General features: G+C 47.6%; 1 protein-coding gene across 2 annotated transcripts; it reads left to right on the forward strand.

Annotated features, from left to right (window-relative positions):
* The first annotated feature begins 1,226 nt into the window (after positions 1–1,226).
* MAPK15 (mitogen-activated protein kinase 15) lies at positions 1,227–14,844 on the forward strand. 2 transcript variants are annotated; one of them, XM_084201583.1, is made up of 13 exons: positions 1,227–1,348; positions 4,215–4,313; positions 4,576–4,605; positions 6,663–6,753; positions 6,886–7,016; positions 7,586–7,749; positions 8,639–8,778; positions 9,186–9,243; positions 10,016–10,153; positions 10,374–10,479; positions 10,891–11,194; positions 11,429–11,571; positions 13,025–14,844. In XM_084201583.1, exons 1-13 carry the CDS (start codon positions 1,280–1,282, stop codon positions 13,229–13,231), a joined length of 1,680 nt encoding a protein of 559 aa, XP_084057709.1. In that variant the 5' UTR covers positions 1,227–1,279; the 3' UTR covers positions 13,232–14,844. The 2 variants fall into 2 exon arrangements, with proteins under 2 accessions (XP_084057709.1, XP_084057710.1); XM_084201584.1 differs by having other exon boundaries at positions 14,419–14,844.
* The last annotated feature ends 4 nt before the right edge of the window (positions 14,845–14,848 follow it).

Consider the following 14,848-nt stretch of genomic DNA (forward strand, 5'->3'; position numbering starts at 1 on the left):
ATCTCAGAATAGTTTACCTTGGAACGCATCTTAAAACTTGTCCAGCCCCATCAACCTGCCACGGGAGGGACACTTCCCACTGTCCCGGGCTGCTCCCAGCCCCATCCAGCCTGGCCTTGGGCACTGCCAGGGACCCAGGGGCAGCCACAGCTGCTCTGGGCACCCTGTGCCCTCCCTCACAGGGAACAATTCCTGCCCAATGTCCCAGCCCTGCCCTCTGGCAGTGGGAAGCCGTTCCCCTTGTGCGGTCCCTCCAGACCCGTGCCCCAAGCCGCCCTCCGGCTCTCCCCCGGAGCCCTGCAAGGGGCTCCGCTCAGCTCTTCTCCCCTCCCCTGCCCTCTCCTCCCATCTTCTCCCTTCTCCTCCCCTCTCCCTTCTCCTCCCCTCTCCTTCTCCCTTCTCCTCCCTTCTCCCTTCTCCTCCCCTCTCCCTTCTCCTCCCCTCTCCTTCTCCCTTCTCCTCCCTTCTCCCTTCTCCTCCCCTCTCCCTTCTCCTCCCCTCTCCCTTCTCTTCTCCTCCCATCTCCTCCCCTCTCCTCCCCTCCTTCTCCCCTTCTCCTCTCCTCCCCTCTCCTCCCTTCTCCTCCCCTCTCCCTTCTCCTCCCCTCTCCCTTCTCCTCTCCTCCCATCTCCTCCTTCCCTTCTCCTCTCCTCCCCTCTCCTTCTCCTCTCCTCCCATCTCCTCCCCTCTCCTCCCCTTTCCCTTCTACTCTCCTCTCTTCTCCTCCCATCTCCTCCCCTCTCCTCCCCTCTCCTTCTCCTCTCCTCCCATCTACTCCCCTCCCCTCTCCTTCTACTCTCCTCCCTTCTCCTCCCATCTCCTCCTCCCATCTCCTCCCCTCTCCTTCTCCTCTCCTCCCATCTCCTCTCCTCCCCTCCCCTCCCCTCCCCTCCCCTCCCCTCTCCTTCTCCTCCCCTCCCCTCCCCTCCCCTCTCCTTCTCCTCCCCTCCCCTCCCCTCCCCTCCCCTCCCCTCCCCTCCCCTCTCCTTCTCCTCTCCTCCCATCTCCTCCCCTCTCCTCCTCCCATCTCCTCCCCTCTCCTTCTCCTCTCCTCCCATCTCCTCCCATCTCCTCCCCTCTCCTTCTCCTCTCCTCCCATCTCCTCCCCTCCCCTCCCCTCTCCTTCTCCTCTCCTCCCTTCTCCTCCCCTCTCCCAGCTCTTTCCCCTCCCTCAGCGCCCGGTCTCACGGCACCCCACGGCGGGCCCCGCGGCGGTGTGCGCCTGCGCGGTGCGCGGGGCCGTTGCCGTAGCAGCGGGAGCCAACCGGGAGGTGCCGCCATGAGCCCGCCCGAGGTGGAGCCGCTTGTGGGCCGCAAGTACGAGATCAAAAGGCGCTTGGGCAAGGGGGTGAGTGCCTGGTGGGGGCTGGCCTGGGGAAGCTGGAGTGGCCTGGAGGAGCTGGGGTGGTCGCGATAGCACGGAGGGCCTATGAGAGTTCGGGGGACCCATGTGGAGTTCAGGGCACCGTGAGGACTCTGTCGCTCAGGGCCCGCCTGGACCCAGGGGAACTCTGGGGGACTCTAAAAAGTAGTCATAAAATAGATCTGAGTCTCGAAGTACATTCTCTTTGTGCCTGCCAAATCTTTCTACATTTACTGTGACCCCATCACTTCAGATCATGCTGCATCAAGTCATATCTTCGCTATAAAATGTAAGCCAGTGGCAATTTCTAAGATATGACTGCTCAGATAGTCTCTAAACCCTCGCGAGTTATCTGCTTTGCTGTTCTGGCAGCTCTTTGCTATCATTTAGTTGCATTGATACGAGTATTTAAGTATTTCCCTCATTATGTTCACAGAGTCAAGGAGTCACTGAGGTGGAAAAGCCCTCTGAGCCTGTGGAGTCCAGCGGCTCCCCCAGCAGTGCCAAGGCCACCACAGACCCCTGTCCCTCAGTGTACATCCACGTGACTGTTAAATCCTCCCAGGAATGGGGACTCCCCTCTGCCCTGAGGTAGTCTGTGCCAGGGCCGCACAGCCCTTTGCAGAAAAGTTTTTTCCAATATCCAACCTAAACCTCCCTTGGAACAACTCAAGGCTGTTTCCCAGTTGCCAGCAGGGTAGTAATGTACCACTTACCTGAGGTACTCGTACAACTCTTTGTACTGCCTGATGGGTGGGAGCCACACATGTTACTGAGAAGCCTCCTTGATGTCCTTATATGAGTGTTTAATCACTAGAATCATACATTGCTGCTCTTTTACTTTGTACAAGTATTTAAATAGTAAATGGGCATTTCTGAGGAAGATGTGATCCCTTTGTTTCCACAAAGCTCCTAGGCTGTGGAAAGTCCAGATTCAAATCTATGGCCTAAAATGAAAAAACTGGATCTGTACCACAAGTGAGACTGAATAATCATCATTTGCAAGTCATGCAGAATAGGGAAAACTCAATTAGAAGTTCCTGTTCCCTTAACAGACAACACAGCTTTTAATTGAAAAAAAAGGTTTAGCGTTGGACCTGACAGTGCTGTGTTAGTGGTTGGACCCAGTGGTTTTGGAGGGCTTTTCCAACCTCAGCAATTCTGGGATGCTGTCATTATAGACTTTGGTAAAAAGTCTTTCTCCATCCTTCTTACTATCCCCCTTTTAGCTCTGAAAGAGCACAGTAAGTTGTCCTTGGAGCCGTCTGTTGTCCAGACTGACCATCTCAGGTGTCCCAGCCTGGCTGCAGAGCAGAGGGCCTCCAGCCCTTGGAGCATCTCCATGTCCCTTCTCTGCAGCTACTCAAACTGCTCCGTGTCCTTCTTTACTGAGCAGCTCCAAGCTGGATGCAGTGCTCCAGCTGGGAATCTCACCAAAGTCAAATATGGGGAAGAATGATCTCTCTCGACCTGCCAGCCACACCATGGCTGGTACAAGCCAGGTACCATTGGCATCTTGCCACCTGGACACAGCTGGGTATTGTAAATCAAAGGCGACTCTGATGAAGGGGAGAGAGAATGATGCATCTGACTCCATCATCAGAAAGCTAATGAATTACTTTATTATACTATACTATGTACATTGTATCTAAACTGAATCTGCCATGCACTCACTCTTGCTCACAGCTGCACAGAACTGCACTCATCTCTGATTCTGTCGTGACTGTCCTGTGACAGTCCCACACACACACTTCTTGGCCCTGATAGGCCAAGGGAACAAAACATCCTCACTTTGGGTAAACAGTCTCCATATTACATTCTACTTTAGCACAACACAGGCACAGCAAGCGAGATAAGAATTGTTCTCTGCTTGTCTCACAGCTTCTCTCTGTTCAGAGGGCATGTGAGTACCACACCTAGGCTCATGTTCAGCCACTGTCACCAGCACCACCAGGTCCTTTCCAGCTTCCCAGCCGCTCTGTCCCAAACCTGGCATGTTTCATGTGGTGACCCAAGAGCAAGACCGTGGCCCTGTTGACCTGTGCACCACTGGCCTCATCCCATCCCATCCCATCCCATCCCATCCCATCCCATCCCTTCCCTGCAGCTGTCACAGAGGGAGATCAGGCAGGACCTGCCTGTCACAGCCTGGCACCAGCTGGGCCCAATGTCCTAGTTTGTGGAATCCTGGCTGTCCTCCTTTTGGTGCATCCCAGGACATGGTTGGCTGTCTGGGCTGCTAGTTCACGTTGTCAGCTCATTGCCAGGTTTTCGTCCACCAGCACCTCCAAGTCCTTCTCAGGGCTGCTCTCCATACAAAGTCCTGGAACCACAGAACATTCTGGATTGGAAGAGACTTTAAAGCCTGCTCATTCCCATCCCCTGCCATGGGCAGGGACACCTTACATTGTCCCAGGTTGCTGCAAGCCCCTGGCCTTGGACACTTCCAGCAATGGGGCAGCCGCAGCTTCTTGGGGCAGCTGGTGCCAGGGCCTTACTACCCTCACAGTGAAGGATTTATTCCCAAATCCCATCTAAACCCTGCCCTCTGGAAGTGGAAAGCCCTTCCCAGTTGTGTTGTCCCTCCAGGCCCTTGTGCCTCCTGAGGTCTCTTGTAGCCCCTTCAGTCGCTGGAAGGAGCTTTAAAGTCTCCCTGCAGCCCTCTCTTCTCCAGGCTGCCCAACCCCAGCCCTCTCAGTGTGCCTCCTGAGTCTGTTTCCTTGGCCTAATCTCTCTATCTTCCATGTGGCTCCCATCACCCCTGCTCCAGTCCATCACTGAGCACGTTCTGGTTCCATGGCAGGCCCATGCAGGTGCCAGCACTCTGCTCACCTGTCCTGCTTTTCCGCAGGCCTACGGCATCGTCTGGAGGGCAACCGACCGCCAAACAGGAGAAACAGTCGCTGTTAAAAAGATTTTTGATGCTTTCAGGAACAGAACAGATGCTCAGGTGAGAAATTACTGTCCTGATGTGTTCTAAGACGTGGTGGGATTCCATACGTATTTTCAGGACTTTTGTCTCTGAAAGATGATAATTATGCACATAACAATACAGTCTGCAGCTATATTGGGATAAAAACAACCAATAAATATCAAGCTTTGTGTATCATGGCATGCATAAAAGAGGAGTGGATTTAACCCTGTCATTGAACTGCATCTCTGTTCTGCTGTTCTCTTGAGGTGATAATAAACTGTTTTTTCTTTATTTCTAGAGAACATTTCGAGAGATTATGTTCCTGCAGGTAACGTCCATGTTCCCCCTCTTATTTTTATTATCTCTCATGTCTAAGTATTTTCTTCCCACTGTTTTCCAAAATGCAGCAGTCATTGATTAGTTTTCATAAGTCTTTAATTTCTATTCTGCACCATCTTGGCAAAGAGCCTTTCAGGCTGAACCCACCTGAATAAAACACTCTCCATTTGGGTTTGTTTTTAGTCTTTCCCCATTTTTAGCAATGTGTCTGCTGCACAGCACATCAGCACCTTCTGTCACTTATTGCTGCGTTGTGGATAGAAACTGTTTTCTCTTGCATTTTAACTGCCATGATTGGAGGATGGCTAGGGTGGGAGAGGGATTTACACTCCAAAATTGTTTCCCTCCATCATGCAGTAAGCAATTTAATCACTTAAATCACTAAAATAATCTAACCAAAAAAAGGGAAATTCTGCAGGGAACAACTTAAGACTACTCTTGTTTTCATAAAATTGACCTTATCAGTGGCATTTCAGTTATCTGTCCACTCGTCTTTAGACTTACCATGTAGAAACATCAATATTTTGGAATAATATTGTTATAACTTGTGATTTTCTAAGGAAAAGTGAGGCAGGGCTCATAGAAGAGGTATTTCCTAAGACTGCCAAGTTTAATAGGAAAGAGATTTTTTTTTTCTTTTTTTACTTTTTAGTCATTCTTGAAGCCTGAAATAGAAGCTGCAAACTTTAAAGCTAAAAATGGAAACAGTTCCTTGAAATGAGCTACCTTAGAAGTTTGATAATCTCTGAAGGTTCAGCACTCTTAGAATGGATGGATGGAGTAGGAGCAGGGGAAAAAGGAGATTTCTTCTGAAGGAAAGGAGGAGTCACTTGGCAGAGGAGGACAGGGAGAGGGAAGTTAATGTGCTGCTCAGCCCATATTTCCATAACTTCTGGTGCTCAACAGACTTTAAGAATTTTAGTTTCCCCTCCTATTTTAAACCTCTTTCTTGAGGTTCAAGACTGAGGGCTCAGAAAGGAAAAGATGTGAAAAATACTCTGTTATTCATAACTGCATGTTTGTCTTAATTTGTTTGTCTGTGCATAATAATTGTTTTGTTCAATCTTGATGTTGATCACAAGGTCATTTGATGGACTAGGTTATTGTTTTATGTTGTGTATCTCAATTATTCTAATGGAGAAGTTGCTGTAGAATCTGGGGTGTGAATGATTCTCTGATGCTCTGGTCATTGCTTGCAGGTTTTGTGTTTGCTATTCAGTGTACTTGTAGATCTTCAGGTATATTTTAGGCCAATTTTAGAATGTCATTTTGGTAAGTGTGTTAGTAGCATTATTATTCTTTAAGCAAAGATTAATAGAACTGGCCCTGACAAGGTTTTTTTCAAAGTAACGTTATTTTTTAGTACAGATTGAAGTTTTGTCTTGACTTTCTGCAAGGCAGTGTGAGACAGTGGAATTTTCCTTCTTTAATAGCTCTCAAGTAACACTGTCCAGATTTAGCTGCATCTCTAGAACAATACCCCCTTTTGGGTAAAATCCTTCTTTAGATCATTTGGATGGGTATTGTGGCTATGCTCAGAATGAAAACAAAGTGTGTGATGGGCTGGCTGTGTCTCACTGCCTTGTGAGCGTGTTTTCACAGGTTGCTGCAGGTGCATGTGTTGTTTTGGGAGATTTCCTGGATATTACACATTATAAAATGTCACAGTATTATGAAGTGTTTATGGTGTCCCTGGCTGCACAGAAGTGGGAAATAAAAGCTGTTAAAGCTGGGGAAGAACTTAATGATCCCATGATGTCCATCGTGGGAAATGTCAGTCTGTCAAATGTCAGTCATGGGAAATGTCAATGTCAGTCTGCAGAAATGTGAGGATGGCCTCCACCTGCAGTGTGGTACCTGTGTTCAGGTATCTCTGTATGATCTCCATGCAGTCAGTTGCTCAGTGCAGCCTGTGAGTGTCTGAGCCAGCCCTCAGATTGACGTGTTCTGATTGTTGATGACAGCTATGATCGATTTTCATACCACAATAATTCTAATTCACAATAAAACACATGATTTTGACATCTGGGTCTCTTCCCTGTGCAGGAATTTGGAGAACATCCAAATATCATCAAGCTGCTCGATGTTATCCCAGCAGAGAATGACAAGGACATCTACCTCATCTTCGAGTCCATGGGTGAGACTCAGCACTGCAGCAGCCAGTCAAACCCAGTCTCTCTTAGGAGTTATCTTTGTTAGCACTTTGGTAGTGAACCCTCATGATACTATTGATATTTATTGATGTCAGTATATTACTGGTGTATTACAGAGACTGATTTACATGCTGTGATTAAGAAGGGGAATTTGCTGAAAGACATCCACAAGTGTTACATTCTCTACCAACTCCTGAAGGCAACTAAATTCATCCACTCAGGGAATGTTATTCACAGGGATCAGAAGGTACATTTCAGCCATGCTCCGTATCCTTCACTCCAGTTTTCTGTTGAACACTAAATAAAATCACAGATTGATTTGGGATGGGAGGAACCTTCAAAGCCCATCCATTCCCACCCCCTGCCATTGACAGCGCCACCTTCCACTATCCCAGGTTGCTCCAAGCCCTGTCCAACTTTGGACACTGCCAGGGATGGGGGAGCCACAGCTTCCCTGTGCCAGGGCCTTACCACTCTCACAGGGCAGAATTCCTTCCCAGTATCCCATCTAACCCTGCCCTGTGCCACTTCCCAATATCCCATCTAACCCTGCCCACTGCCAGTGGGGAGCCATTCCCCCCTGTGCTGTCCAGGCTGTTTTCAAAGTCCCTGTCAAGCTCTCTTGGCACCCCTTCAGGCACTTGAAGGGCTCTAAGGTCTCCCCAGGAGCCTTTTCTCCCCATAGCCCCAGCTGTCCCAGCCTGTCTCCATAGGAAAAGTATGAAGAAATGTACAAGTATGAGACTAGTGAAAGAACCTTGATATTCTGCTATTCAGCGAGTAAAAGCCTCATTAGTTGTGCTGTGTCCCATGCAGCCTTCCAACGTGCTGCTGGATGCCCAGTGCAATGTGAAGCTGTGTGACTTCGGGCTGGCCCGCTCGCTGTGCCAGCGCGGGGAGCCCCAGCCTGGCCCCGCACTCACCGAGTACGTGGCCACGCGCTGGTACCGAGCGCCCGAGATCCTGCTGGCCTCCCGCCGGTGAGTCACAGAGGGCAGGGGAGCCTGGCACTGCACCACTTGCACATTTCTTTGTCTAAAAGTCTTCAGTCTTTCCATTGTCAGTGTCAACAGACGCAACGCCATGTCAGCAGTCTGTTTTCTCAGTGTACAATTCAACTTCTGCAACACAAAAACCTCTTAAGAACATGTACATGTCCTTCTTGTGTTCTTAAGAGTGTCAGTGGACATACACGAGCAGCTCATCTGCTTGTCACCCTTTCTCCCACCAGATTTATGTCTTCTCCCTTAAACCCACAACTTTACAACATCTACTTGAGAACATGAATCTTCTTTTCCAAATTGAAGTGGTGTTTTTATTCCCTAATCAAATGTTAAACCAGCTGCCTGTTAGTTGGGCTAAGCACTTTTTATAGACATTAAATATGAAAAACCATAAAAGTCAATAAATAGATGCAGGGTAGTATCCTGAATTTTAAATGTGGGTGTTTTGCAAACTGTCCTATACCCACTGTTTGGTATTTACTTTGCTTAAAAATGTAATTCTTAAGTAATTGTAACTACTTTGTACATGCATTATGACCAAAGAACAAAGTGTTTCTTCATTCTTGGTCATATGAAAAGGATATAATACCTTCTTCTAGCATTACTTTTAATATATTATCTTGTTCTAGCATTTCCCTGTAATGTATTTCCTTTTATGGTTTCTTAGACTAGACTTTGAGTAGGATAAATCTCCTTTCTTTTTCATGCTTGCCAGTCTCATGATTCCCAAATGTTATTCAATTTTTATTTAAGAAGTCACTAAGCACACTTTCTAGCCAATAAATCAATGTAGGTGATGTGAATGCCAGGTACAGGAAAATATTTGCTTGATTTAATCCTACCTCTGTTCTGTTCCTGTTTGTAGTTACACTAAGGGTGTGGACATGTGGAGCATTGGCTGTATTCTTGGAGAGATGTTGCTTGGAAAGCCTCTTTTTCCTGGAACATCAACAATGAACCAAATAGAGCAGATCCTGAGGGTCATCCCTGCTCCGTCTCCAGAAGGTAGGACCCTGCTGTGGGGATAGGGATCTAGGGAAGGGGTTCAGTGGAAGAAAACGGCTTGGCTGCGTCAGGGAAGAAGGTATTTCATTCATTCTGGCACCTTTCCAAAGGAATTAAAATCCTCATCTTGAATGTTAGTGTTAGAGAAAAATCAGAAATTCAGATATTGTGGTGTTCTACATCTGTTGCTGTGAGAATGCAAGTTTATGAAGTGTATGATTAATAAATAGGAATTCAGAAATCAGCTGAGTAACTTCCTAAGTATTCCGTCCCCCTTCCACGGATCTCTGACCACCTTCTGTGTAGATAATTTCCTACGTTAGTATCAAATATTGGCTTTCCTTCATAAACTGTGCAGCTCTGCTAATCCTCATCTTGGCAGTAACAGTATGTTTTTATTCTTGCAGATATTTTGGCTCTGCAGTCGGAGTACAAGGCCTCAGTTATTAAGCACATGAGTTCCAGGTAAGCCTGAGGTGTTCGTGTGTCTCAGATCATCTAATGTAGGACCTTGGAGTCACAGAACCACAGAACAGTTTGTGTGGGAAGGGACCTCAAAACTCATCTCATTCCACCCCCTGACATGGACAGGGAGACCTTTCACTAGACCAGACTGCTCTAAGCCCCATCCACCCTGGGCTTCAAGGGATGGGGCAGCCACAGCTTCTCCAGGAAACCATTCCAGTCCCTCAGTACCATCACAAGCAATAATTGCTTCCCAGTACCCCATCTAACCCTACCCTCTGGCAGTGGGAAACCCTTCCCACACTTGTGCTGTCGCTCCACACCCTTGTTGAAAGTCCCTCTCCAGCTGCCTTTGAGCCCCTTACAGCACTGGAAGGGGCTCTAAGTTGTCTCCGTAAATAAAAATTATTTAAAATATGAGTAGGATTTGGTGATTAAAACTGATTTATTTCAAGGTACTTTCTTTTCATTATGTTCACAATTGTATTTAGGATTTCAATGCAAAAACAGATTTTTAAATTTTATCTTCTCTGTAAATTACAGAGAAGTATGTTTCTATAATCTCAGGTCTAGATTTGTGGGATCATGGGGCTGGGAAGTGATGAGCCTTAATGTTCCTTCCTGGCCAAACCATTCTAGCATTCAGTGATTATGGCATACTTGGTGAGTGAACTTGTTCCTGGTGCCAGCTTGATATGATCCTGGATTGTCACTCCTGCCTTCACTGGAAATTAGACACTGAGAGCTTGTATCATTTTTTTCTGACTTCTAGGCAGCGAGTAGCATTTGAGGAGATTTTCCCATCCTCCACTCCACTGCCTGCCTTGGATCTGCTGAAGAAACTTCTGGTCTTTAACCCTGACAAAAGGCTCACAGCAGAGGAGGCTCTGCAGCATCCTTATGTGAGCAGGTGAGAGTGACACCAATGTCCAGTTTCTCCTGATGTCTTCTAAGACATTACAAACCTGTTCTTGGCACAAATTTTCTTTAAATGCATAACAGAAAAAATGGCAAAGCTAATTCTTTATTTTCTCCAACGCTATTTACACGAGATTGTTTACCAATCCTGTTTAAATTTTAATAATCTGTTTCCAGTCAGTGAATTACATGATGTGTTCTCATTCCCTCAGATTCCACTGTCCTTCCAGGGAGCCCTCTTTGGATTTTGATGTGATCCTTCCTTTGGGTGACGATGTCCAGCTGTCTGTGGCAGAATATAGAAATAAATTATATGAGGTACTTTCATGCTATTTTCCCAAATCCTAATCCTCCAGGTAACCTGCCATTCTTGCACGCACTTAAATTCTGTCATCGTCTTGTCTCCTTGTTCCCCTGGGCTTTCTGTACCTGTTGGCACAGTTACAGCTGGGTGTTTGATCAGTTCCATACTGTCCTAATCTTTGAGAGACCTTTACATGTAAAATTCCCACAGGGCAAAGAAAAAGCTCTGAAGCATGATGTCTGAGAAAGATTCACAGAATGGTTTGGGTTGAAAGGTACTGTAAAGATCATCTAGTTCCAAAATGATACTTGTTACTTACCCTGTAAAATAAATTGCAGATATTTATAAGTATTCTTCTTTGGTTTGATGTTTTATTTTTCTGCTGTATTGCTGTGTTAAGTCTAACTAGCTTTTCTGTTCTGCAGATGATCCTTGAAAAGAAGTCAGAGAGCCTTCCAAAGGAGCAAGGGCAGAGAAAAAACATTCAGCTTAGCGAGTCCGAGTCCAGCACACCTCTGCCAGGTTTCAGCTCAGAGGCTGCACCCACCAGGAAAGGCCAGCAAGAGCCAGCACCCCCTCTGCTAAACCCTTCACATGTGCACCCTGGAGCCACAGCTGGGGTCCAGCCAGCAGGGTCCAGCCAGAGCAAGGATTTGGCCAGCACTCTGGGTCAGAGATCACAGATGAGTGTGATGATATACAACCCCATCACACACACCACTGTGCAGAGTGGGTACCACCCTCCTACACCTTGGGATGTTGGTGTGGGAAGGAGAGCATGAGTGCTGTAAAATAAATGAAGGGAGTTTGCATGGTAAAATGAGGGGCTGGAAGTGTGGGAGGGAAATGACATAAGAACAAAACACTGTTGAATGAATGTTGAGTATGGGACTGTCTCTGCCTCAGTCAATGTGTTCTGTATTCTTCTGATTTTCCTTCTTTCTCATGTTTTTCTTTCTGCAGGAAATGCAAATCCTGGTGTTGGAGTCAGGAACTGTTCTGCACCACCTCAACAGTCCAGAATCTCCAGCAATGAGAAACTAGGGAGACAAACCACATGGCCAAACACTCAGCTCTCCCCTACAAGTGTGCAGAACCTTTACAATGTGAGTGACTTAACTTTTAGCCCTTACTTGTGGTAACCTGGGTCACAGCAACTCCCTGTAGTGCTCCAGGGAGAGTGGCTGGGAAGCTAGAAAAGGTCACCTGCCTGGTGCTGATGACAGCAGCTGAACATGAGCCCAGGTGTGCCAAGGTGGGCAAGAGGTCAGTGGCACATGGCTTGTAGCAGCCACGGTGTGGCCAGACACCCAGGGCAGTGACCATCTCCTGTGCTGGGCACTGCTGAGGGACCTCCAGTCCTGGGGGCAAGTTTGGGCTCTTCACAACAAGAGAGGAGGGGCCCCATTGAGGGCCTGGAGTGTGTCCAGAGAAGGGAGCAGAGCTGAGGGAGGGTCTGGAGCTGCAGCAGCAGCTGTGGAGAGAAGGAGGCACAGGGAGGACCTTCTCAGTCTCTGCAGCTCCCTGACAGGAGGGTGCAGGCAGGTGGGGGTCAGGGTCTGCTCAGGAAAGAAGTGACAGGATGAGAGGAAACGGCCTCAAGTGGTTCCAGAGAGGTTTAGGTTGGATACTGGAAAAAAGCCTCCTGCAAAGGGCTGTGCAGCCCTAGCACAGACTGCCTCAGGGTAGTGATGGAGTCCCCATCCCTGGGGGTATTTAGCAGATTTAATGGCACTTGGGGACATGGGTCAGTGGTAGCCTTGGCAGTGCTGGGGGAGCAGCTGGACTCAGTGGGCCCAGAGGGCTTTTCCAACCTTAGTGAGTCTCTGATTTCATGATTGTATGGATCTAATGAGTTGCTGTTGCTGAGCTGTGAGGGTGTCAGTCCTGTCCTCTCTGCTCCTCCCTCTTCCCTGATTTTGGCCATGCTTCCTTGGAAAAGTCCTCCCCCTCACTGGGTTCTTTAATAACCTCTTGTTCCTGCTTTTTTCCTTCCTGAGCTGGCTGTCTGCTGCCTGGTGACTGCTGGCAGCTGCAGAGGTGATGGAGGAAGCTTGTGACAAAGGAAGAGTATGGAAGGAGGCAGCACAGATTCACTGAATCACAGACTGCCTGGGTTGGAAGGGACATAAAAACTCATCTGGTTCCACCCCTCTGCCATGGTCAGGAACACCTTCCACTAGTTCAGGTTGTCAGAAACCTTCAAGCATTTCCAGTAGCACACTTGTAGCCCACCTTTCAGCCTCTCTGATTTCGAATCCCTTCCAAAATGTTTTCAGAGAAGGAGAAGCCATTAATTCCTCAGGATGGGATTGTGGAGCTTGCTGCACATGCAGATGTAGACATGACCAATGCATTTAGAAGGATCTTTAGGGAATTCTGACAAATTTTCTATGACAAGAAGAACAGAAGAGGGCGAAGATCAGCCTACACGTGCTCTGAGTTTGTGTTTGTTTCCTGAGAGGATAGTGCTAACCAAAGCCAAACCTGTGTCCTATTTGCACTCCAGAAAGCTGATTCCAGCTTATTAACTTTTCTTGGCTTTTCTTTCCCACACAGAATCCCAGAAACTCTCAGTGTCCCAGCAAAGATGTTCGTCCCCTTCTGAAGCCCAGTAAAAAGATGTTCCAGATCACTGCTAATGTGGGAGCTGCAGGTGATCCAAGGGCATCCATGGGTAGCTACTCCCAGGCCTATGGAACCATCAGTAAATCTGCACTGCAGAGCCTTCCAATAGCAAAGGCCTCCAAAAACCCTGAGCAGTGACTGTGGAGCTGTTCCTGACAGGTGAAGTACAGCTCATCCCTCAGCCCCTGACTGAGCAAGAGCAGCAGGGGAGAGCAAACTATGAGGAAATGCTTTATTCACTGCTTAGGACACTGTCCTCCTCTGCTCTGGACAAGCTGTTGGGAAAGGGAATCCCTCTCCTCTGCCTTCCAATCTCAGCAGGCAAGGACATAGCATGTTGGCTCTCACACCCCAAGAACAGTGAATGCTGTCACTCCACACTCCCTTCTTTGAATTACTGCAAAAACCACAGAAAACTGCATTATTCTGATACATTAGTGGTTTTTAAACATATTCAGGATCTAGGGAACCTCCTGAAGTTCAGCAAGGCCTAGTGCAAGACCAAGAAAATGCTCTGAAGGCTGGAGTCCTTCTGCTCTGGAGATAGGCTGGGAGAACTGGAGGTGTCCAGCCTGGAGGAAAGAAGCCTCCAGGAAGACCTCAGAGCCCCTTCCAGTGCCTAAAGGGGCTCCAGGAGAACTAGAGAGAGACTTTGGACACGGGCCTGGAGAAATAGGACTAGGGGAATGGCTCCCCATTGCCAGAGGGCAGGGATAGATGGGGTGTTGGGAAGAAATCTTTCCCTGCAAGGGTGGTGAGGCCCTGGAACAGACAGCCCAGAGAAGCTGTGGCTGCCCCATCCCTGGAAGTGTGCAAGGCCAGCTTGGACAGGGCTTGGAACAGCACGGCACAGTGGAAGGTGTCCCTGCCATGGTAGGCAGGGGTTGGGACTGGGTGACCTTTAAAAGGTCCTTGCCAAACCATTCCAGGATTCTTCAGCAGTCTGCCTAAATGGTTGATATTTTTTTGAGCAGAACAGGCAACTGTTCTCTGAAGACCATGAAGATCTAACTCTTCACAGATAATCTTACAGCCCTTCACTCATTTCTATGACTATTCTAGACCAGATGAACAGAATTCATTATGGTCTGGTTTTGTTAAAATCAAGTAGAAAAACATTTGAAATACAGGTGGGCTCTTGTATAATATTTAACAGTTTCTCTAGTATGTAATATTGTAGTAATATTGTAATAATAAATCCTTTATATTGCAGTGCAGAAAATCTTTGTCTTTCAAGCAGCATTTGCTGTGTTGAGAGGGAAACTGCCTATTGGTAGGGCTGTCTTCAAAGAATAATTGGTCATTTTTATTGGTTTTCCTTTCAGAAAGCAAAGTTTCCTGAGATACTATTGCTGAGACATCGTAAAGGTGTTGCCAGTCTACAGTGGGACTACAGGAAATTTTATATTCCTGTTTCAGTGATGATTTTGGATACATTTTCCTCAAAAACTTGAAGCTCTTGTCTCTGTCCGTGATGAATGATTGTTATTCTCCCCAGCTCTCTCAGCAGCTCCAGACCTGTCACCTCATGAACTGCAGTTACACTCTCAAGGAAGTCACTGCTTGGCCAAGGCAGGACTTTAGATGCTTATTTAAATTCAGACTCACCTGAAATGGCCTCCTAAAATCAAGCCCTTCTCCATCAAGAGCACCTCAGCAGCTTCTTTGAGCTCAGCCCCTAAAGCAGGTAATTCCCTTTACACAAAGGAACAAACCAGACCCCGCAGGCTCAGGAGCTGGTAAATACAAAAGCTG

The sequence above is a fragment of the Fringilla coelebs genome, assembly GCF_963513975.1.
Source record: "Fringilla coelebs genome assembly, chromosome: 1".
NCBI classification, from domain to species: domain Eukaryota; kingdom Metazoa; phylum Chordata; class Aves; order Passeriformes; family Fringillidae; genus Fringilla; species Fringilla coelebs.

What these genes read in the sequence shown, in the direction of transcription:
- MAPK15 (XM_084201583.1), top strand. Translation starts at nt 1,280, where the DNA reads ATGAGCCCGCCCGAGGTGGAGCCGCTTGTGGGCCGCAAGTACGAGATC. An exon ending in CCCTGCTCCGTCTCCAGAAG is followed by an intron (nt 8,779 to 9,185) that starts GTAGGACCCTGC and finishes TTATTCTTGCAG; the next exon opens with ATATTTTGGCTCTGCAGTCG. An exon ending in CAGCATCCTTATGTGAGCAG is followed by an intron (nt 10,154 to 10,373) that starts GTGAGAGTGACA and finishes TCATTCCCTCAG; the next exon opens with ATTCCACTGTCCTTCCAGGG.